The sequence below is a fragment of the Budorcas taxicolor genome, chromosome 9, assembly GCF_023091745.1.
Source record: "Budorcas taxicolor isolate Tak-1 chromosome 9, Takin1.1, whole genome shotgun sequence".
NCBI lineage: Eukaryota > Metazoa > Chordata > Mammalia > Artiodactyla > Bovidae > Budorcas > Budorcas taxicolor.
In genome coordinates this window covers 91,653,518-91,676,070 of record NC_068918.1, presented here as the reverse complement: position 1 = coordinate 91,676,070, position 22,553 = coordinate 91,653,518, and the positions used below count along the sequence as shown (strand labels likewise).

At 44.2% G+C, this 22,553-nt stretch overlaps 1 protein-coding gene across 1 annotated transcript in view; it reads left to right on the top strand.

Moving 5' to 3' along the window:
* The window catches only part of PDE10A (phosphodiesterase 10A), a 265,628-nt gene that overhangs the window by 216,393 nt on the left and 26,682 nt on the right, over positions 1-22,553 (top strand). The window contains exons 11-13 of the mRNA XM_052645868.1: positions 5,056-5,198; positions 7,470-7,562; positions 10,390-10,576. Of these exons, the coding sequence (XP_052501828.1) occupies positions 5,056-5,198; positions 7,470-7,562; positions 10,390-10,576 (423 nt within the window). The remainder of the gene's footprint in view (positions 1-5,055; positions 5,199-7,469; positions 7,563-10,389; positions 10,577-22,553) is intronic.

Below are 22,553 nucleotides of genomic sequence, written 5' to 3'. Positions count from 1 at the left end.
ACTGACTTTGATCCCCCATATTTGGTATGTTGTTTTTTCAGTTTACAATCTTGGATTTTCAAGAAAGATCATTTATAGTGATAAGTGAGAGCGGTGGTTCTACTTCCCCAGTGTTTACACTATGTCTTGTTTCTTTTCTACTGAGTTTGCTAGGACCTGAGAACACTGTGGAGTGGACCAGTGAGAGTGAATATACTGTAGTTTCTTTCATGTGCATGCTTCTCATGTGACCTTGCTGTGTATAATTGTTGAAGGTCCCCCAGTAGATACTGTTTATTATCTTAAAAATGTTTCCTTCGGTTCCTTTCTTTGAGTTTATACCCGATTGGGTGTCAAACATTATCAAATTTTGTAAGTCATTATTAAAATATGTAATTTTTCTTCCTTTAATCAATTAGAATCGGGAACTCTATTAATTTATCACTTAATGTTAAATGACTCTGGTATTCCTGGAATTACCGATCCCTGTGTAGTGGGGGTTTCCCTGGTGGCTCAGACAATAAAGTGTCTGCCTGCACTGTGGCAGACTTGGGTGCGATCCCTGGGTCGGGAAGATCCCTTGGAGAAGGAAATGGCACCCCACTCCAGTCCTCTTGCCTGGGAAATCCCGTGGACAGAGGAGCCTGGTGGGCTGCAGTCCACGGGGTCGCAGAGAGTCGGACACGACGGAGCGACTTCGCTTTCACTTTCCATGTAGCTGTAGTCTTTACCCCTGGATTGGTTGCTATTATTTTTCTGACTTTTTCATCTACATGCATAAGTAAGATTGCTTAATGGCTGTCTTTTTCGCCTGTACTTAAATTCTCTTCCTCATCTGTAATTCAATTAATGGATATTTTCTCCCTCTTCCCCCTCTCTCATATCAGCTTGTTTGTCAGTCTGGACTCTGGTGTAAGGCAAAAGATGTCACTACCTAACTCACAATAGCCTGAGAGAATCAAGGGGAAGTTTCTTAGCTTGTATCACACTGGAGAGACCTGAAGGTTCAGAATCCTGTGATTGCTGGGCCTGGGGGCTCAAGTGACATCTTCAGGAATGGGTTGTTCTGGCTCTGTGCAGCTTACCTCTGTATAGGCCTTGTCCTCTGGAGACTTCACTAACCCTAAGAACAGCAAACTCCTACTCCCTCCTCTTTGGCCTTCTAATCTTATATATTTTTTTGACACAACCAGATATTTTCAGTCTTTTTAATTAACTTTTTTATATGACAGCTGTCATTTCATAGATATCATTTACTAACAAAATGTACAGTTTAATTATAGCTTTAGGAGTTTCTTTGCTCGTCAATTTTGCTTACACTCCAGGTCGTCCTATGCTTTCTTGAATTTATCTATTAATTTTTTCTTGAGCTCATCTCCTTTTCCAAAATAGTTCAAAAGTAGTAATTTTCTGAGTACTTTGTACTTCTGAAATATCTTTATTTTGCCTCATGTCTGAATGTTAGCCTAATCTGGTAAAGAATTTTAAGTTTAAAATGTTTTCCTCAGAAATTTGAAGATATATTTCCACTGAATTTGAAATCCTCTATTGCTGTCAAAAATTATTTCCATTTATAAGTAAACCTGTGTTTGTATGTAAGAGAGAGAGAGAAGGTGTGTGGGAGATAGGCTGGCTTTTATGATGACCTTGTGGCTCAGTTGGTAAAGAATCCACCTGCAATGCGGGAGACCACGGTTTGATTCCTGGGTTGGGAAGGTCCGCTGGAGAAGGGATAGGCTACCCACTCCGGTAATCTTCGGTCTCCCTGTGGCTCAGCTGGTAAAGAATCTGCCCACAATGCGGGAGACCTGGGTTTGATCCCTGGGTTGGGAACATCCCCTGGAGAAGGGAAAGGCTGCCCACTCCAGTATTCTGGCCTGGAGAATTCCATGGACTGCATAGTCCTTGGGGTCTCGAAGAGCTGGGCACAACTGAGCGACTTTCACTTTTCACTTTCTGAGGCTTGGGTTACCAAACTATGCCTAGGATTTCTTTATTAATTCTTTTCCAGCTTCTGAGTATCATTTCAAACTGAAAGCTTAATATTCAGGGAGAATTTTAAAAATAAATGTATATTTAGAGTGACTTATTTTAAAGCAGAAGTTTTTCCTACTGCTTGTAATTATTTTCAGTTGATTTTCTTGATTTTCCAACATATTCAGTGTCATCACCTGACATTAGAACTGTTGCCTTTTACCTGCTAGTGGTTTAGTCGCTCAGTCGTGTCCGACTCTTGCGACCCCGTGGACTGTAGCCCGCCAGGCTCTTCTGCCCGTGGGATTCTCCAGGCGAGAATACTGGAGTGGCTGCCATTCCCTTTTTCAGTCTTTCACCTAACTGTGTATTAATAATTATGATAACATATCTTTGTCTTGTGCATAACTTTAATGCCTTAACGTTAATAGGATGATTCTGATATTGTATTACTTTCTATGATGTAGACTATAATTTTCACATATTATTAGGGTGTCTGTGTATGCTGATATATGTATGCATACATATATATTTTTCTTCTACAAAATTTCTATTTTAAAAAATTTTACCATAAATACTGAATTTTGTTACATATATTTTTTTGATAGCCATGATAATAGTCATGTGATTTTTCTCCTTTTTTTTTTAATTGCTTTATGAGCTATAATAATAGACTTTCCAATACTGGAAGTTGTGAGTGAAGTGTAATTTTAAATTACTTAAAATTTGAAAATATTATCCTCAAGTTTGACTTGCTGATATTTTTATTATAATTTTTCTTCTCTTTCCAAGGTAAATTGGTCTGTGATTTTCTTTTTTATAGTATCTTTGTCAGTTTTCAGTATCAGTGACATAGCAAGGGTTTAAGCGTAACTAGAGAGGTTTTGTTTTGTCTGAAGTTGGATGTGTGTGTTGGTTGCTTAGTCGTGTCTGACTCTTTGCAGCCCCGTGGACTATAGTCCCCCAGGCTCCTTGGTCCATGGGATTTCCCAGACAAAAGTACTGGAGTGGGTTGCCATTTCCTTCTCCAGGGGATCTTCCTGACCAAGGCATCTGTCTGAACTTACACTAGTTTAAATTAGATGAGACTTTATTTTTAAAAATTCTTAAATGATTTATATTTGAAATTACTTGGGCCTGATGCCTTTTATGAGGATAATTTTTTTTTACAGTATTTCAGTCGTCTGTTTATTCTGATCTCATTCAGATATTTCTCTCCCAAATTCATTTTCTTTTTCTAGAAAGTTGTCCATTTCATCCAGATGTTTACAACTATTAGCATGAATATGTGCCAGAGTATTAGGCAACTGACATGACCACTAAGGGTGCAGATTTCACCGTATGTGATTTACCAGTTCAGGGTCATTATTATCATTTAATAGTTCAAGATCTCCTGAGCTTGCTAACAGTGCAGTCCCACCACTTCCTTCCTTCCTATATGTTGTTCCTCCTTCTCAAGTGTTTATTGAGAGTTGTTAGGTTGTAGAGATATCTGGTATGTTCTAACCTGAGGGCTGGCAAATTTATTGTGAAGGGCCAATAGTAAAGCTTTATGCTTCTTGGGCCATAGTCTCCTACAGCCATTCCAGGCTTCTGACACAGCAGCTGTGAACCACTCATAAAGCGTGGTTCTGTCCCAGTGAACCTTTGTTTGCAAGCGGGGTGAGTTTAGATGGCCTGTGGACGTTAGCTGACCTTTCTCTAAGCCTGGTTCTGGGCATTTGGGATACTGTGGAGGAAAGGAAGCAGTTTCTACTGCCCTGGAACTCATGAGTCAGCTAGTGGAGGAGAGAAGTCCCCTGGGAGTTGGCACTCACGATGCCCAGGGTACTTGGTTCACGGTGCATAAGGAACATCCAGTGTTTGTTGGGTGAGTGAGTACAGCTGCTAACAACAGGGAAGACAAAGACGAAAGACGAGGAGGAACAGGTCCCTAAACCACTCTGATTTCTTTCTATGAAATCTCTAAGGTATTTTTACATGAGATCATGTATTTTCCCTCTGGCCACAAGGTGGCCTAGGAAGCTTTTGCATAGACTTTGTAATGCTTCTTCTCTGAGCAGTCGTTTCATGTCTGTCATCTACAGGGTTGAAGTTGCCAGAATTCTGAACATATGTAAATACAGCTTTTGTGACATTGCTGTAATCCCAGCCCACTGGGGACAGTGAGAAGTGTTAGGCGTTAGAGAAATACTCGTTGAAGGGAATTGATGGACAAATGAATGGCTATATTAATACACAGTTTTCCATTCAGAAAGAGTAAAGCATACTTGTTTCAAGAGCTTAGGCCATGGCGGCAGCTTGTGTGAGTTCCCATGCCAGATCCACCCTCTACGAGCCGTGCGGTAGTAGACAAGTCGCCTCTCCGTGCCTCGGGTCTTCTGGCGTGCAAAATGTTATTGTGAGGGTTAAGTGAATTAGTGCACATAAGTACTGAAAAACTGGCACGTAGTAAACACTACTTGTTGCACATTATTGTTAGTGTAATAAATAAAGTGCTGCTGCTGCTGCTGCTGCTGCTGCTAAGTTGCTTCAGTCGTGTCCGACTCTGTGCGACCCCAGAGACGGCAGCCCACCAGGCTCCCCCGTCCCTGGGATTCTCCACTGTCCCTGGGATTCTGCAGCTAATGTAAATATGAGCACTTGGAGTCTCATTAGAGGTTGTATTTCATATTATTTTACAACTGGTGTTTCACAAACACCCACCATTGGAATAGATGCTGACCTTCGAGCTGGCCTTCGAGCTGACTGAGACTCGGACGAGGGCACCAGGGAGGCCTGGGAGGTTCCGGAAGAGGAGCCAGGGTGGCAGGCTTTTGGGGAATGAGGCCTGTTCCTGCCCCCCAGCCCCCGGGGGTGCTGTACTGCTCCCGCCCCCGGCACCACAGCCCGGATGCAGAGCAGCAGCTGGCGTCCGCCCCATGGCCAGTGACATAGGTTTAGTTTCGTCCTCACATGCCTGGATTTATCTAATCATAATGCTCACTTCCCACCCTGTTCCAGTCTAGAACAGCCGCAATTCATGTTTATTTCTGATAACGTTTACCTGCAACCTCTTTGCACCTCTCACCGGCTGACTCTCGTTTTCTCGTTTGTCTGTAGATATATGCAAAAAACCTGGTGAATGCCGACCGTTGTGCCCTTTTCCAGGTGGACCATAAGAACCAGGAGTTATATTCAGACCTTTTTGATATTGGAGAGGAAAAGGAAGGGAAGCCCGTCTTCAAGAAGACCAAGGAGATCAGGTACAGCGCGCAGAAGCGTGTGGTTGCCTTGGCGGCAGCCGGGCAGGTGCTCCGTCACCCACGTGTCTGTGCCTCTTCACAGGCGTGCTGACAGCACTTGTCATACTGTGATATCATTCCCACCAGGACCCGCCTCCTGAAGGTAGTGCTTCTGGGCATGACATTGCAGTGCCAGCGAAACCGCGCCTAGGAAGCTTTAGCGTCACTCCTGGAAATGCCGTCTTCCGGAGGCGGTCCTTTTGGAAATCATGTTGGAAAAACTTACTAGTGCTCCCAGGTAGGTAAAGGTGCGCCCCGCCTGGGGTCTGCAGGGCCTCCCGTGTCTAGAAGCAGGTCCACTTAGACAACTTCGTCCCCTCCCCCTCGCAACCCAGAGAGCTGTCTGCAAGTCTGGACTGCAGTGAAACTGACCCGGTATATTTCCTAACTTCAACACATTATCCTGCAACCCAACAGCCGGTCTAACCGACTGCAGCGCACTCTTGTGCTGCGTCTTAAAGCTAGAGCGTTCTTGGATCTGCCAGTGGCCACAGCTGTCACTTACGTGAGCAGGACGGCCTTTGGCTGGTGGCTGAGTCCTGCCACCACCGGGGCACCTACAAGGAGCACGCCACAGAGCTAGTTCGCGTCAAGCTGAGCGCTCAGAAGCTGTCTTTTTTAGACATTCGCATTTCTTCTGTTTTACACATGTATACAATGTTTAACTACTTTTCCACAAGGTACTCTAAGGTACCGTGGTAGTTGCAACATTCCGAGTGAGATGCTGTCCCTTATTGATAGGACCGGCTCTTCATCTGGGCCGTCTGTCTGCACACAGGAAGCCTGGAATGTGCCCACACTGGAATGTGCCCGCCACGGGGTGCTTCCCCTTATGTGCTCCCGGGATGCTAGGATTCCACACTCACAGAACGCTGCCTGCAGGCACCATTTAGGTTTCTGTAAAATAAAATTTCGTTTGTTTAGAGCTCAGTAGATTCGTCTGGATATAGTCATTTAGGTAAAGTCACTTCTCCTGCTGAAGGTTTGAGAGCTCCTCACCAGGGCTGGCATTGGTCTCCTTTTGAAGACATTAACTTGGAGCCTGCACTGCCAAGTGCAGAGAGAACAGGGAGCGGGGTGTGGTTGGCTGTAACTCTCTGGCTGACCAGTCAATGCCAGCCATTTACCTAAGGGCATGCCGCTCAGTTATGTTTCCACTGATCAGACATAGAGACCACACTGAGCTACCCTCAGACCGAGAAAATCAAGAATAAACCGTGAAACGGGCTCTGTTACTCTGCTCAAGGCCGTCTGATTTGTTGTGTTCATGCTGCTCAAAGCACAAGAAAACGGGGGCAAAGACGGCCTTGCGTTTTACGTAATACAATGCTGGGTTCACTTGTTGGTGTTTTAAGAAAAGTTAATTCTCTTTGGTGTCAATTCTCTTTTGAATTTTCCTTAGGGAAATCAATGGGGTGGAGCTTTATTTCAAGAATGATAATTTTCTATAATGTTGAAAATGTATATTTTTCAGCTACTGAAATATGCAACTATTGTGATTATCGATATCTTAACTATGTTTTGAATGAGAGTGTGTATTATTATAATATTGTAATAAGAAAACTATTTATAAATATGAGAATATATTTCTGTATAAAAGAAAATACTGATATTAGATATCAAAATATATCCAATACAATAATGCCTATATTTTGACTGTTTTGAAATTTAACGAATTAGAGAAGTGAAGATACCAGAAGTTGTAAACTGTGTTATTTTGGTAGTTACACTGCAGAGACCTTAAAATTGAGGTCCTCTGTCTCATGATCATATAACCTGTGGGTTTGGTTATATGTGTGGTGGAAAGTGTACTGGTGTTGACCTGCATTCTTGTTTTTGCTGTGCCACTCATATTTTAAGTATATGGGCAAGTTACTGAACCCATATGGGTCTCAGCTCACAGGAAGAATTATTTTAAAAAACTCATGTTGAAACATGTTGTAAATTATAAGGTATTTTGCAAATCTAAAGGATTATTATTGGTCAGTGCAGGAGAAGGCTAGTTAATTTTTCAGTTTCAGTTTGTGATTCAGCATAATTTAATACATTATGAATTATGTCTTGTAAGATCTTCAAGCGATTACCATGCAGTGTTTTTGAGCTTCACCTTTATACCTTTTGTAGTAAAACAAGCATTTAAAATAGCAGTCTGCCTTATTCAGTGTTTGCTGGCAGTGCTGCGTCTCAAGTTCTTCTGCAACATCTGTGTGCTCCTGTCTTCTGTGTGTGCAGGTTTTCAATCGAGAAGGGGATCGCCGGCCAAGTGGCAAGGACCGGGGAGGTTCTGAACATCCCAGATGCCTACGCAGACCCGCGCTTCAACAGGTGAGGCGGCCTCCTCTGCTCCAGCCCTCCTCCTTTCCCGTCCAGCTCAGCTGAAGCCTCTGCGGTAGGGCCCCAGCTCTCCGCGTCCCAGCTCAGTCAGTTTTTCCTCTTTGACGCTGTTATGCTTTCTTTGAACCAACTTATTATCAGTAGTCAGTGTTTTCAGATCTTCATAAAAAATGATGGATTCGAAACCATTGATTGTCTCCAGCTGTGCATACGTGCGTGCAAAGTCGCTTCGCTCGTGAAAGACTTTGTGACCCCATGGATTGTAGCCCACCAGGCTCCTCTGTCTATGGGATTCTCCAGACAAGAATACTAGAGTGGGCTGCCATGCCCTCCTCCAGGGGATCTTCCCAACCCAGGGACTGACCTGCGTCTCCTATGTCTCCTGCACAGCAGGCGGATTCTTTACTAATAGCGCCACCTGGGACGCCCCTGTCTCCAGCTACAGGAGTTTAAAATGTTTTAAGGAAAACTAAAAATCAAGAGTTTAAATTTATAAATTTTTTTCATTATAGTGTCATCATTTTGTCCTAAGCATATCCTTTAGCAAACCGTATCTTCAAAGGCTGTAACACATGGTGATAAAAGTACCTATTTTAAATCCTGGCTCTGTCCTCTGTCACCTTTAGAACGTCCCGAAGTGAGTGACTGAATCTGTCACAGCCTCAGTTGTTTTCTCATCTTTAAAGTGGGCACAGTAATACCTATTTTGTACGTTTTTAAAAAATTTTTTAATTAGAAAAAATATTCAGAAAAGGCCTGGCAACTTCACATGACACAAAGTAGGAACTCAATCAGTTGCAGACGTTATTGGATATTAAGATTGCTAATAAATTTTTGTTTGTTTTGAGTTACTTTGGAGAACTAGAAACCAGTTTATGTAATTTGATTTTAAAAAACTTTCGAAATTGAAAGTCTCAAGGTTGATGCCCTGAAAGTTGAAGGTGATGGTTCACCTGTTTTGACGGCAGTGTTCTGTGCATTCGCGACCGGGTTTCCTTTAGGGGACAGTTAAATAGCATAAGCAATGGGAAGTTTTTCAGGTGTTTGATTAATGTCTTATTTGCATAACTTTTATATAAACAGAGCTGTATCCTGGTAACATATTTTTTCAATAAATTGAGTGTGCTGAAAAATCTCAATTTTTGTCTTAAAAAAGCCAACTTGTCGTTTTAGTACTTAAATATTGAAAATACTTATATATCCATATATAAAAGCTTTTTAAATAACATGAAAAAGAAAGCAACAGATTGTGAGAACAATTTGCAAAATATATATCTGGCAAAATATTTGTGTCTAGTATATATATATTTTTAAAAACTTCCAAGAGAACCCAATTTAATAAATAGGACACAAGATTTTAACAGATGCTTCACAAAATAAGATTGACAAATGGCCATTAAACAGATGAAAGATAAATTTAGTTGACTATGAAATCCTGTTACATACAAGCTTGAATGGTTTACATTTTTTAAAAAGTGATGCTAGCAAGCATTGGCAAGAATATGGAGAAATGTGGATGCTCATACCTTGCAAGTGGGAGTGTATGTTTGCACAACCACCTTGGAGAATAGATTCTCAGTGTCTTATAAAGTTCGGCACACACTTACAGCCCTCGTTCAGCTCCACTTCTGGGTAACACTCCAAGGAAAACAGCACCTGTCCGCACAAAGATTTGTAGACAGATCTTGAGGGCAGCATTATTCATAATTGCCCCAAACTGGCAATTAACAAATAATGTCCATTAACTGGTGAAGATATATATAAAATGTGATGTACCCATACCATGAGCTTCTGCAGCGGCTCAGTGGTAGAGAATCTGCCTGTCAGTGCAGGAGATGCAGGTTAGATCCTTGGGTCGGAAAGATTCCCTGGAGAAGTGAATGGGTATCCACTCCAGTATTCTTCCCTGGGAAATCCCACGGAGAGAGGGGCCTGGAGGGTTATAATCCATGAGGTCACAAAGAGTCGGACATGACTGAGAGGCTGAACACACACACACACACACATATCCACACCATAGAATACACTCAGCAAACAAAAGGGCTGAGCTGCTGATAGTGCCATAGGGGCGAATCTCAAAACCATCACTCTAGGTAGCCCATCAGAGAAGGCTACCGACGAACTCATTGCCTGTAGTCGTAAAACTGCTCCTATGGAATGACTCCTATTTTGAAACTATTTCCCCTAAATCGGGAGTCAGCAAATCTCTTCTTTGAAGAATCAGACAATAGGTATTTTGGGCTTTGTCAGCCACAGCATCTGCGTCACAGCTCTGTTGTGGGGCAGTGGGAATCCGTCAAGGAATGGTGTGGCTGTGTCCCATTTACATTGCTTACAAAACTGGAGGGCGCCGGTTTGTACACAGTCTGTAGATGGCTGCTCCCTGCTCTAAATTGTTACGGTAAGAAGTCCCATTTAAGTTTGTTCAGCAAGTTTGCAGCACTCATAAACCTGGCCAAGTGCAAACAAACAGGTCATTTTTACCAAATGTATTAGACTTTTCTCTAAATCCACAGTTGGCATGTACTTTGTGACGTGGGATGCTTCTCATTCGAACCAGATGAGAAGCTGAACACCTCCTGGAGATGGTTCTGGAAAACTCTCTTGAAAGCAGAACTGGGTTAGAATATTTTCAGAAAGGTTTTATTAAAAACCACGTGCATGTGTCTCCACTGTCTCTGAGTTTAGAAGCTACCAGTTCCATTGCAGTGAAGTGTGGGAGAAGCGGGACTGGGCTGAGTGTGCGATGGCGCGTGGCTTACTCGCTCCTGCCTGTGCTGTCTCTTGTGCTGCCGTCTTGCCTCCGCCGCGGGCGCAGAGAGGTGGACTTGTACACGGGCTACACGACCCGCAACATCCTGTGCATGCCGATCGTCAGCCGCGGCAGCGTCATCGGCGTGGTGCAGATGGTCAACAAGCTCAGCGGCAGCGCCTTCTCCAAGACGGACGAGAACAACTTCAAGATGTTTGCTGTCTTCTGCGCTTTAGCCTTGCACTGTGCCAACGTAAGTCACGATGCTCTCACTGCTTGGTATTGAATTTTATCAGCTTGGAAAGTGGCTCCCCCTGCCCATTTCCTTTATAAACCCCAAAGAGCGATTCCTGGTTATGCATATCTTAGGAAATACCTTAAAATTCCTTGGAAGCAAAAAAGAAAAAAACAACCTGATTTTTGCATTTATTTTAAGGGGTGAGTTTGATAGAAAGAAAAATGAGGTGAATGTGTAACTACCGATGTAGTCTCGGATGTAATCTACCGATGCAGACAAGGTTATCCAAACCCGAAGAGGTTGTCATTTGTGCTGCGCTTGAGACTCTGGTGCAAAAAAAAAGAGAGAGAGAGAGAGAGAGAGTAATAACTCGAGTCTTAACACCAAGCAGGAAAGTCTCCTCTGCGAGGAAAAGGGAGGCAGCCACTCCACGTGTCTGTCAGGTGCTGTGTGCAGGCGTGCTTAGTTGCTCAGTCGTGTCTGACTCTTTGAGACCCCACGGACTGCAGCCCGCCAGGCTCCTCTGTGCTTGGCTTTTTCCAGGCAGGAATACTGGAGTGGGTTGCCATGCCCTCCTCCAGGGGATCTTCTCCACCCAGGATTCGAACCTGGGTCTCCTGCACTGGCAGGCAGATTCTTTATCAGTGAGCCCCCGATGATGTATTCATTTAATCTTCCCAACAGCCCAGCTCTGTGTACTGAACAGTAAGATTAGGTTCCGTTTATTTTATAAAGTCTCACTTTAAAAGAGCTGAACGTATCATCTTTCTTTTACATTTTAAATGAGTCAAACATTTAGTATTCTATGAACTCTAGTCATCCTTCAGTGACATTACTGGAATTCTGAACTCGGAGAAGATTTTATTAACCTTTTGTAAAGCCAAATCAACATGCACGGGAATTGTCACCCTAGTAATTTAGAGAAATTTGTCTTTTGGAAATCATAGGAGCAACCATGTGAGTAATGAAAATAGCAGAGAAGACTCGGAACAAAATGGCAAAAAATAATAGTCTGCTGATGAGGGTGGCTGTGTGCATCGCACGCAGTCCTTCCTGCAGCCCCATGCCGCCTCATGGGGGCTGTACTGTCACCCGACCCATCGGAGACAGACCGGGGCAGCTGTCAGACACTTCCAACTTCAGACATCTTTTATACCAGCATATCTCCTCATCAATAAAAAGATTGACAGAATGCATCTGTTTAGTTTAAAAGTTGCAGGAAATATAATTTCTACTATATGCTAAATATTGACCTTTATAATTTTAAATATATTCAGTGGAATCTAGGTATCAGAATAATTTGACATCTATTAATAGTCCACTTCCCTGAAAGAGAGCATGGCAACCCACTCCAGTATTCTTGCCTGGAGAATCCCATGGACAGAAGATCCTGGGAGGCTACAGTTCATGGGATCACAAAGAGTTGTACACAGCTGAAGCAACTTAGCACAGTCCACTTAAAAATAGAATGAGAAACTCTTACCACTTATCATTCTTTTCTCTCTTTGAACATGTGTTTCTGTTACCCCACGAAAGTTTATTCTAATATATGTTGTACTTTAAAGTGTTTTTTAAAAAATTATAATAGTCTAAAACAAACACGTGTAAGGAGTGTTAAAAATTAATTTTGACCTGTAATGTTATGTCATGGACCTCCCAGGTGGCACAGTAGTAAAGAACCCGCCTGCCCATGCAGGAGATGCAAGAGAGAAGGGTTTGATTGCTGGGTGGGGAAGAGCCTCTGGAGTAGGAAGTAGCAACCTGCTCCAGTATTCTTGCCTGAAAAATTTCATGGACAGAGGAGCCAGGAGGGCTATAGTCCGTGGGGTTGCAGAGTCAGACATGACTGAGCAGCTGACACTGTTCAGTGCAGTCCAGTCGCTCAGTCGTGTCCGATTCTTTGCAACCCCATGAACCGCAGCACGCCAGGCCTCCCTGTCCATCACCAACTCCCGGAGTTTACCCAAACTCATGCCCATCGAGTCGGTGATGCCATCCAACCATCTCATCCTCTGTCGTCCCCTTCTCCTCCTGCCTTCAATCTTTCCCAGCATCAGGGTCTTTTCCAAGGAGTCAGTTTGTGACAAATACCACAGACTGGGCGACTTAAACAACAGAAGGTTATGTCTCTGTGGTTCTGACAGCTGCAATGCAAAGGTCCGACTGCTGGCAGTTTGGTTTCTTCTAGGCCTGTGGCCTCCTGCCTTCGTGTGTCTCCGTGTGGTCTTTTCTCTGTGATCGTCTGTGTTGCAGCCACCTCTTCTTATAAGGGATTAGGGCCTGCCCTAGTGAAGTCTGTAGACCGCTTTAGTCTCTTCCCTTGGGGCTTCCCCAAGTGGCTCAATTGGTAAAGAATCTGCTTGCAATGCAGGAGACCCAGGTTCGAGCCCTGGCTAGGGAAGATGCCCTGGAGAAAGAAATGGCTGCTCACTCCAGCATCTTGCCTGGAGAATTCCATGAACAGAGGAGCCAGGCAGTCCATGGTATCGCAAAGAATCAGATAGAACTGAATGATTAACTTTTTTTTTTAGCATTCAACCTAGAGTCGTTCCTTATTCTGTCTTTTATGTCCTAGGCATTTTGAAGTGTATAGTGAAAGTGAAAGTCGCTTAGTCATGTCCGATTCTTTGCAACCCCATGGACTGCATGAAATTCTCCAAGCTGAAATACTAGAGTGGGTGGCCTTTCCCTTCTCCAGGTGATCTTCTTAACCTAGGGGTGAAACCCAGGTCTCCCGTATTTCTAGTGGATTCTTTACCAGCTGAGCCACAAAGGAAGCCCAAGAATACTGGAGTGGGTAACCTATCCCTTTTCCAGTGGATCTTCCCGACCCAGGAATCGAACCAGGGTCTCCTGTACCTCAAGTGGATTCTTTACCAACTGAGCTATCAGGGAAGCCCTTTTGAAGTGTACGGACGGGTTATTTTGTAGGGTGTTTCTATTTTGGTTTTGTCTGGTGTTTCCTCATGGCTCTCTCGAGGTAATCATTTCGGCGGAAACATCTCAGAAGGCTGTGTTCACAGTGCCAGCTGCAAGCAGGCTCTGGGAAGGAGGTGTCTGCCTGGTTTCTCCACTGAAACATCCTTTCCCCCTGTTGTCACTATTTCAGAAGAGAGTTTACACATAAGCCTGGATATTCTTTGCTGGATCTTTCTCTCTCTCTGTCTCTCTCTGCATGTCAGAACTTCCTCCTAACTCCAGAGAATTCCTTCCAGCTATTTTGTCTCCGCCTTTGGGATATTGCTGTCTGAGAATGTGGCTCCCACTATTTCAGCATCAAGTTTATTTCTACTTATCACGTTTACTTTTTGGGAAGCCCTAAGAGTTGCAGATATGCCGATGACACCACCCTTATGGCAGAAAGTGAATAAAAACTAAAGAGTCTCTTGATGAAAGTGAAAGAGGAGAGTGAAAAAGTTGGCTTAAAGCTCAACATTCAGAAAACGAAGATCATGGCATCTGGTCCCATCACTTCAAGGCAAATAGATGGGGAAACAGTGTCAGACTTTATTTTTTGGGGCTCCAAAATCACTGCAGATGGTGATTGCAGCCATGAAATTAAAAGATGCTTACTGCTTGGAAGAAAAGTTATGATCAACCTAGATAGCATATTCAAAAGCAGAGACATTACTTTGCCGACTAAGGTCCGTCTAGTCAAGGCTTTAAAATTACTGTCTTTTTTTTTTTTTTTAAATAACTGTTCCTCTTAAGTGATTAATAGTTGTCCTACACATCAGGACCTCTGATAGTCTCTTGGCTTGCGTTGACTCATTTCAGGAGTCTAATGACTTTTGAGATAAGCACTGTTGCTTTCCCCTGTAACCTCAGGAAACTTGAGGCCCTGAGAGGGTTAAGTAAAGTGGTGTTTGCAGGGTGACAGAACTTGGGTTAAAATGCAAGCAGTTTTGTTTTTAAATTTTTAAAACTTATTTATTTAGGCCTACGGAGTCTTCATTGCTGCAGGAGGGCTTTCTCTAGGTCGGGGGCGGGGTACTCTCTAGCTATGCGCGGGCTTCTCACTGTAGTGGCTGCTTTTGGTGTGGAGCTGGGGCTCTAGGGCACGCAGGCTTTGGTAGTTGCACTTCCCAGCCTGTGCTCAGTAGCTGTGGCACACGGGCTTAGTTGCTTCACGACTCGGGGGATCTTCCCAGACCAGGGATTGAACCCGTGTCTCCTGCATTGGCAGGTGAAATCTTTACCAGTGAGCCACCTGGGAACTTTGCCTAACTTTACAGCTTCTCTGTAGAGAGGATCAAACGTTTTAATAAGAAGCTGTTTTTATTATTGCAGTGAGCCTAACTGCAGAGAAGGCAATGGCAACCCACTCCAGTACTCTTGCCTGGAAAATTCCATGGACAGGGGAGCCTGGTGGGCTGCTGTCTATGGGGTCACACAGAGTCAGACACGACTGAAGTGACTTAGCAGCAGCAGTAGCAGTCAAGGCTATGGTTTTTCCAGTGGTCATGTATGGATGTGAGAGTTGGACTGTGAAGAAGGCTGAGCGCCGAAGAATTGATGCTTTTGAACTATGATGTTGGAGAAGACTCTTGAGAGTCCCTTGGACTGCAAGGAGATCCAACCAGTCCATTCTGAAGATCCAGCCCTGGGATTTCTTTGGAAGGAATGATGCTAAAGCTGAAACTCCAGTACTTTGGCCACCTCATGCGAAGAGTTGACTCATTGGAAAAGACTCTGATGCTGGGAGGGATTGGGGACAGGAGGAGAAGGGGATGACAGAGGATGAGATGGCTGGATGGCATCACTGATCGATGGACATGAATCTGAGTGAATTCCAGGAGTTGGTGATGGACAGGGAGGCCTGGTGTGCTGCAGTTCATGGGGTCGCAAAGAGTCGGACACGACTGAGCAACTGAACTGAACTGAACTGAAGAGCTGCTTTCATCTGGAGTCGATGGGAGCAGGAAGAGTTTTATTATAGCGATTGCTCTTGATCTGAACTCCACATGAGCCAAGATGCCAAGGAGTATGGCCGCCCTGTCATCAAAAACTGTTTTTAATGATCTGTCAGCTGAAAATTTATTTAGGTCCACGTTCAAGTACCTTATGAAAGCTTTAGAAACCACTTTTAGACTTTGGTAACACCAGTATTTGATTTAAGAGATTTTCGTACTAGTGAAACTTGAGAAGGGGGTGATTTGAAATGAGAGGTGGGAAAAGAGCATTTTTAGGTAAGAGTCCAGGTGAAAATTAAGGCGGTGGAACTTGATCTTCTTAAAATCCGTCCATGTTTCTGTGCATCCCTTTAGGACTCACTGAGTCCGTCCCAGGGAGGGCACTGTGAGGCCAGATCAGCAGTGCTGTTGCAGAGCTCACCCAGGGCACTCAAAGCTCTCCTTAGCAATGAATGTTGCAGCAGAAACCTAGACTCCACCACGGTCTAACGATCATACCAACCCGAATACCAAGGTGAAACAAGGAAAAGAACACTCCTCTGCAAAGTCGTGAATAAGCTGACAGGCATTCTGTTTTTATGCTGGGGCAAAGCTAGTAGAGCTCCTTTATGGTGAAGCTGACTTGTAGCTTTTTATAAACACTTTGACACTCACCGAAACTGTCTCTGCTCTCCTGTTATGACAGATAGGGTATGTGCCACAGGTTCATAGAGTGTCAGCGCCCGCTGGCAGGCTCTGGGAGTAAACCTCTCTTGAACCGAGCAGACCTATGCCTGGTTGTTGCCTGAAGGTGCGTGTTGAAACCCAGGTGGCGCAGCGTCAGCTCTCTGTATGGAGTTAATCGCCACTTTTTAAACTGCAGTATATCTTCTCCCCACGAGAGCTTATAAAATCTGCATTGTTTCTGACAGTGCCTCCAAACTCAGAAAGCATGACAGCCTCTGACCCCACAGCTCAGGGGCACCCCCACCCCCGCCCTGCCCTCTCCACGTGCCTTCCCGTCTAGGGAGCAGCTAGAACTGGAGTTGTTGCTGTTCAAGGCAGAGGGAAGACCAACGTACTGCCGTTCTTTACAGTAACACTGGCTTTGTTGAGGCAAGCATCCTCCTAAAGAAAAAAGAAAATGCAGAGAGCGCCCACTGTGTGTCAGTGTCTGTAAGCCAGCAATTGGTTTCTTTGCAAGAAGAGTTTCCTGTCAGAGCCTTCTTCAGGGGAGGATGTCAGATCAGAGACCTCTAGAGTAAAGACCAAGACCTGGATCCCGGTTCCTTTGTTAGTCCCAGAGCTATCCCGGGGGAGGCTGTGATTAGCTCCACTTGATGTGAGAGAGACAGATACGTGGATGAAGTAACCGGGGGAAGGCCCCGCAGCGCGTGTGTGGCCGGCCAGCTTTGCATGTGGCCCTGGAGTCCTTGGCGCTCTGCTCTTCACTCGTCCGCAAGAAAGACAGCGTTCTAAACACTTCCGTCTCAGAGCTAGTCGAGGAAAAAAAGTCACTTCTCTGCATCTCGGTACCGTGGTCTCCATAAGCTGGGATAGACGTGCAGGCAGAGGAAGCCCACATCAGATGCTGCATTTTTTCAGTGGTGTATTTTTAGCCACTCGATTCTTTTTTATCAGCTCAGTTCTTAGCGGGGATGTCAATATGTTGATTTTTCCTTGTGTTGGTCTCTTCTTTCCTGGATTTCCTCACTCCTCCATTCCTTTACTTACTTGACTTTTACTTACTCAGATCTGTCTGGAATTGCTTACCCTGGGGGAGACCCAGGTAACCTTGTCTCTCTGCAGGGTCCTCAGCCCAGGAACTCCTCCCTGCAGCCACAGCCGGGCCCCTGGTCCCGGACAGGGCATGGGGCACAGCCTCCGCTGGGCCTGGTGCTGCCCTCGCCCCTGTAGCCCTGCTTCATGCTGCTGCATACAGAGCACAAAGCTTCCTGTCCATACCTGTGTGGACCATGTCTTCTGTTTTAGGATTATTTAGGGGGCCACATTAACTTCATTAATGACATCATTTAATGCCATTGACATCACACTGAAAATCCGCACTTTAGCAGATATCTCGTCAGTTAGGTTGGGCGTGTGAATTGAGTAAAGGGGAAAGAGCACCCAGTTTGTATCAGCAGGAGTTGAGCCCCTTGCATCTATGGATTACCTGCAGCCAGTGGTGAGCGGGTAAAGCCAGCTCTGTAACCAAGAAGGGGCCTTACGTGTAGCGCTTCCCAGTTTGTGTGGCATGCAGACTCCCGCTCGGACAGGCGCGCACCCGAGGAGCATCCTGAGTGCAGACCTAGGAGCCAGGGTGCATCCTCAGCAGGTGGGACGCAGTGCAGAAAGCCCTGAAATGCGAGAGTTCTTCGGCAGACCGAGCCCTCAGGAGCCCAACAGTGTGGTCATGGCGCTGGAGGAGGTGGTCATCACCGGCCACTCAGATCTGTGTTTCTGATTCTGTGCCCACCAGAACTTTCTTGTTACAGTGTCACCAAGACAAAATGGCTTGGTAACTGGGATGCTGAGGCTAGATAGAGCAGGCCTTGCTGGCGATTTCCCAGGATTTCAAGTTTCAAATGTCCATCAAAACAGCACCATCGTTTCTCAACTGTTATAAGTAAATATGAGAAAGTCAAGCTAAAGAAAACACCCTTGTATGTTCAGGCATGTTTAGCTGCTCAGTTGCATCTGACCCTTTGCGGCCCCGTGGACTGTAGCCCACCAGGCTTCTCTGTCCATGGGATTTTCCAGGCAAGAGTACTGGAGTGGGTTGCCATTTCCTTCTCCAGTGGATCTTCCCGACCCAGGGATCAAACCCAGGTCTCCCGCATTGTAGACAGATGCTTTACCGTCTGAGCCACCAGGGAAGTCCTATTCAGTCCCTAAGTTGTGTCCAGCTCTTTGCGATCCCATGGACTGCAGCATGCCAGGCTTCCCTGTCATTTACTATCTCCTGGAATTTGCCCAGACTCATGTCCATTGAGTCAGTGATGCCATCCAACCATCTCATCCCCTGTTACCCTCTTCTCTTGCCCTCAATCTTTCCAAGCATGAGGGTCTTTTCCAGTGAGTCAGCTCTTCGCATCAGGTGGCCAAAATATTGAAGCTTCAGCTTAAGCCTCAGTCCTTTCAATGAATATTCAGGGCCGATTTACTTTAGGATTGACTGGTTTGATGTCGTTGCTGTCCAGAGGACTCTCAAAAGTTTTCTCCAGCACCACATTTCAAAAGCATCAATCCTTTGGTGTTCAGCCATCTTTGTGGTCCAACTCTCACATCCATACATGACTACTGGGAAAACCAGAGCTTTGACTAGACAGACCTTTGTCAGCAAAGTAATGTCTCTGCTTTTTAATATGCTGCCTAGGTTGGTCATGGCTTTTCCTCTAAGGACCAATCATCGTCTAATTTCACGGCCGCAGTCACTGTCCACAGTGACTTTTGGAGCCCAAGAAAAATAAAGTCTGTCACTGTGTCCACTTTTTCCCCATCCATTTGCCATGAAGTGATGGGACCAGATGCCATGATCTTTGTTTTTTGAATGCTGAGTTTTAATCCAGCTTTTTCACTCTCCTCTTTCACCTTCATCAAGAGGCTCCTAAGTTCCTCCTCACTTTCTGCCATTAAAGTGGTATTATCTGTATATATGAGGTTGCTGATATTTCTCTCTGTAGTCTTGATTCCAGCTTGTGATTCATCCAGCCTAGCATTTTGCATGATGTACTCTGCATATAAGTTAAATAAACAAGGTGACAATATACAGCCTTGATGTATTACCTTCCCAATTTGGAACCAGTCTGTTGTTCCATGTCTAGCTCTAACTGTTGTTTCTTGTCCTGCATACAAGTTTTTCAGGAGACAGGTGAGGTAGTCTGGTATTCTCATCTCTTTAAGAATTTTCCAGTTGTTGTGATCTACACAGTCAAAGTATTCAGGGAAGTTAATGAACCAGAATATGAAGTCAAATGGGCCTTAGGAAGCATCACTATGAACAAAGCTAGTGGAGGTGATGAATTCCAGTTGAGCTATTTCAAATCCTGAAAGATGGATGCTGTGAAAGTGCTGCACTCAATATGCCAGCACATTTGGAAAACTCAGCAGTGGCCACAGGACTGGAAATGGTCAGTTTTCATTCCAATCCCAAAGAAAGGCAATGCCAAAGAATGCTCTAACTACCACACAGTTGCACTCATCTCACGCACTAGTCAAGTAATGCTTAAAATTCTCCAAGCCAGGCTTCAACAGTATGTGAATCAAGAACTTCTAGATGTTCAAGCTGGGTTTAGAAAAGGCTGAGAAGCCAGAGATCAAATTGCCAAGATCCGTTGGATCTTCGAAAAAGCAAGAGAGTTCCAAAAAAACATCTATTTCTGCTTTATTGACTATGCCAAAGCTTTTCACTGTGTGGATCACAATAAACTGTGGAAAATTCTTCAAGAGATGGGAGTACCAGACCACCTGACCTGCCTCTTGAGAAATCTGTATGCAGGTCAGGAAGCAACAGTTAGAACTGGACATGGAACAACAGACTGGTTCCAAATAGGGAAGGAGTACATTGAGGCTTATATTGTCACCCTGCTTATTGAACTTATATGCAGAGTACATCGTGAAAAATGCTGGGCTGGATGAAGCACAAGCTGGAATCAAGATCACTGGGAGAAATATCAATAACCTCAGATATGCAGATGACACCACCCTTATGGCAGAAAGTGAAGAGGAACTAAAGAACCTCTCGATGAAAGTGAAGGAGGAGAGTGAGAAAGTTGGCTGAAAGCTCAACATTCAGAAAACGAAGATCATGGCATCTGGTCCCATCACTTTATGGCAAATAGATGGGGAAGCAGTGGCTGACTTTATTTTTCTGGGCTCCAAAATTACTGCAGATGGTGATTGCAGCCATGAAATTAAAAGACGCTTACTCCTTGGAAGAAAAGCTATGACCAACCTAGACAGCATATTAAAAAGCAGAGACATTACTTTGCCAACAAAGGTCCGTCTAGTCAAGGCTATGGTTTTTCCAGTGGTCATGTATGAATGTGAGAGTTGGACTATAAAGCAAGCTGAGTGCCGAAGAACTGATGCTTTTGAACTGTGGTGTTGGAGAAGACTCTTGAGAATGCCTTGGACTGCAAGGAGACCAACTAGTCCATCCTAAAGGAGATCAGTTCTGAATATTCATCGGAAGGACTGATGCTGAAGCTGAAACTCCAGTACTTTGGCCACCTGATGCAAAGAACTGACTCATTTGAAAAGACCCTGATGCTGGGAAAGATTGAAGGCAGGAGGAGAAGGGGATGATAGAGGATAAGATGGTTGGATGGCATCACCGACTGAATGGACATGAGCTTGAGTAGTCTCTAGGAGTTAATGATGGACAGGGAGGCCTAGTGTGCTGCAATTCATGGGGTCGCAAAGAGTCGGACACGACTGAGTGACTGAACTGAACTGAACTGAATGAACCAGAAGTAGATGTTTTTCTGGAATTTTCTTGCTTTTTCTATGATCCAATGGATGTTGGCAATTTGAACCCTGGTTCCTCTGCATTTTATAAATCTAGGTTGAACATCTGGAAGTTCTCAGTTCACGTACTGCTGAAGTGTAGTTTGAAGGATTTTAAGCATAATCTTGCTAGCATGTGAAATTAGTGTAATTATATGGTAATTTGAACATTCTTTGGCATTGTCTTTTTGGAATTGGGATGAAAACTGACCTTTTCCAGTCCTGTGGCCACTGCTGAGTTTTACGAATTTCCAGCCTTTTACTTTTACCCTATGAAGTGTGAAACTTGCTCAGTCGTGTCCAGCTCTTTGCAATCCCATGAACTATACAGTCCATGGAATTCTCTAGACCAGAATACTGGAGTGGGTAGCCTTTTCCTTCTCTAGGGGATCTTCCCACCCCAGGGATGGAACCCAGGTCTTCTGCATTGCAGGTGGATTGTTTACAAGCTGGGCCACAAGGGAAGACCCTATCTGAGTCTTTGTTATATTTAAAGTAGGATTCTTTCTTGTAGACAGTGTGAGTTGGGGTTTTGCTTCCTGCTCAGTCAGATAACCGTTCCTTTAATGAGGCTATTTAGACCAGGCATGTCTTTTGTTTAGGTGTACATCCATAATCTTGTTATTTGTTTTGTTTGTTCCATCTGTTTCTTGTTTCCGTTTCCCTCTCTGTCTTCAAAAGTTGAATTTTTTTAAAAAATCTGTTTTATCACACAGCTTTTAACTTATTGAAATCTGCTGTTTGACAAATTTCACTGATTGTCACTGGTTTTGAACCTGATTGACAGTATATAAAGATGCAGCTGATTAGTTTGCAAAAGTAGCTGATTTACATCAGGGAAAATAGAAATTTATCTGAATTTCAGTCAAAGATATTAGTGATTAGAGAGCAAAACTGTGAGTGTGATGTGTAAGAACAGGCAGTGCTACCTTTATTCTGTTTGACTCCACATACTTTTTGGCATCACCAACTCGATGGACATGAGCTTGAACAAGCTCTGGGAGTTGGTGATGGAGGGAGAAGCCTGGCGTGCTCCCGTGGGGTCACAAAGAGTGGGACAAGACTGAGCGACTGAACTGAACTTTCTGGCATATTTTTCTCCAGTAGGTTGGTGCTACTGGTAAAGAACCTGCCTGCCTGCCAAGGCAGGAAATGGAAGGGAAGCGGACTCCATTCCTGGGTAGGGATGACCCCTACAGCAGGGCATGGCCACCCCTCCAGTGTTCTTGGCTGGAGAATAGCTTGGACAGAGGAGCCTGGAGAGGTGTGGTCCATAGTGTCGCGAAGAGTCGGACACGACTGAAGCGACTCAGCACAGCACACGCTCACGCACTTTTTGGCATATTTTTCTCCACTAGTACCACTGTTTCTAAGTGTTAAATTAAACACCACCATCTCACCAAGTAATAAAGAAAAAAATTTGACAATAGATAACATAAAGTGCTTTATTTCAAAATATATAATTGTTTAGTTTGAACAAAAGTTATGCTAAGTAAATAAAACTAAATATTTAAAAAATACGTACTTTTCATCTTTTAAAATTTCCATTATATTTTAATTTATAATACAATATATTAGCACAGTGTGTAATT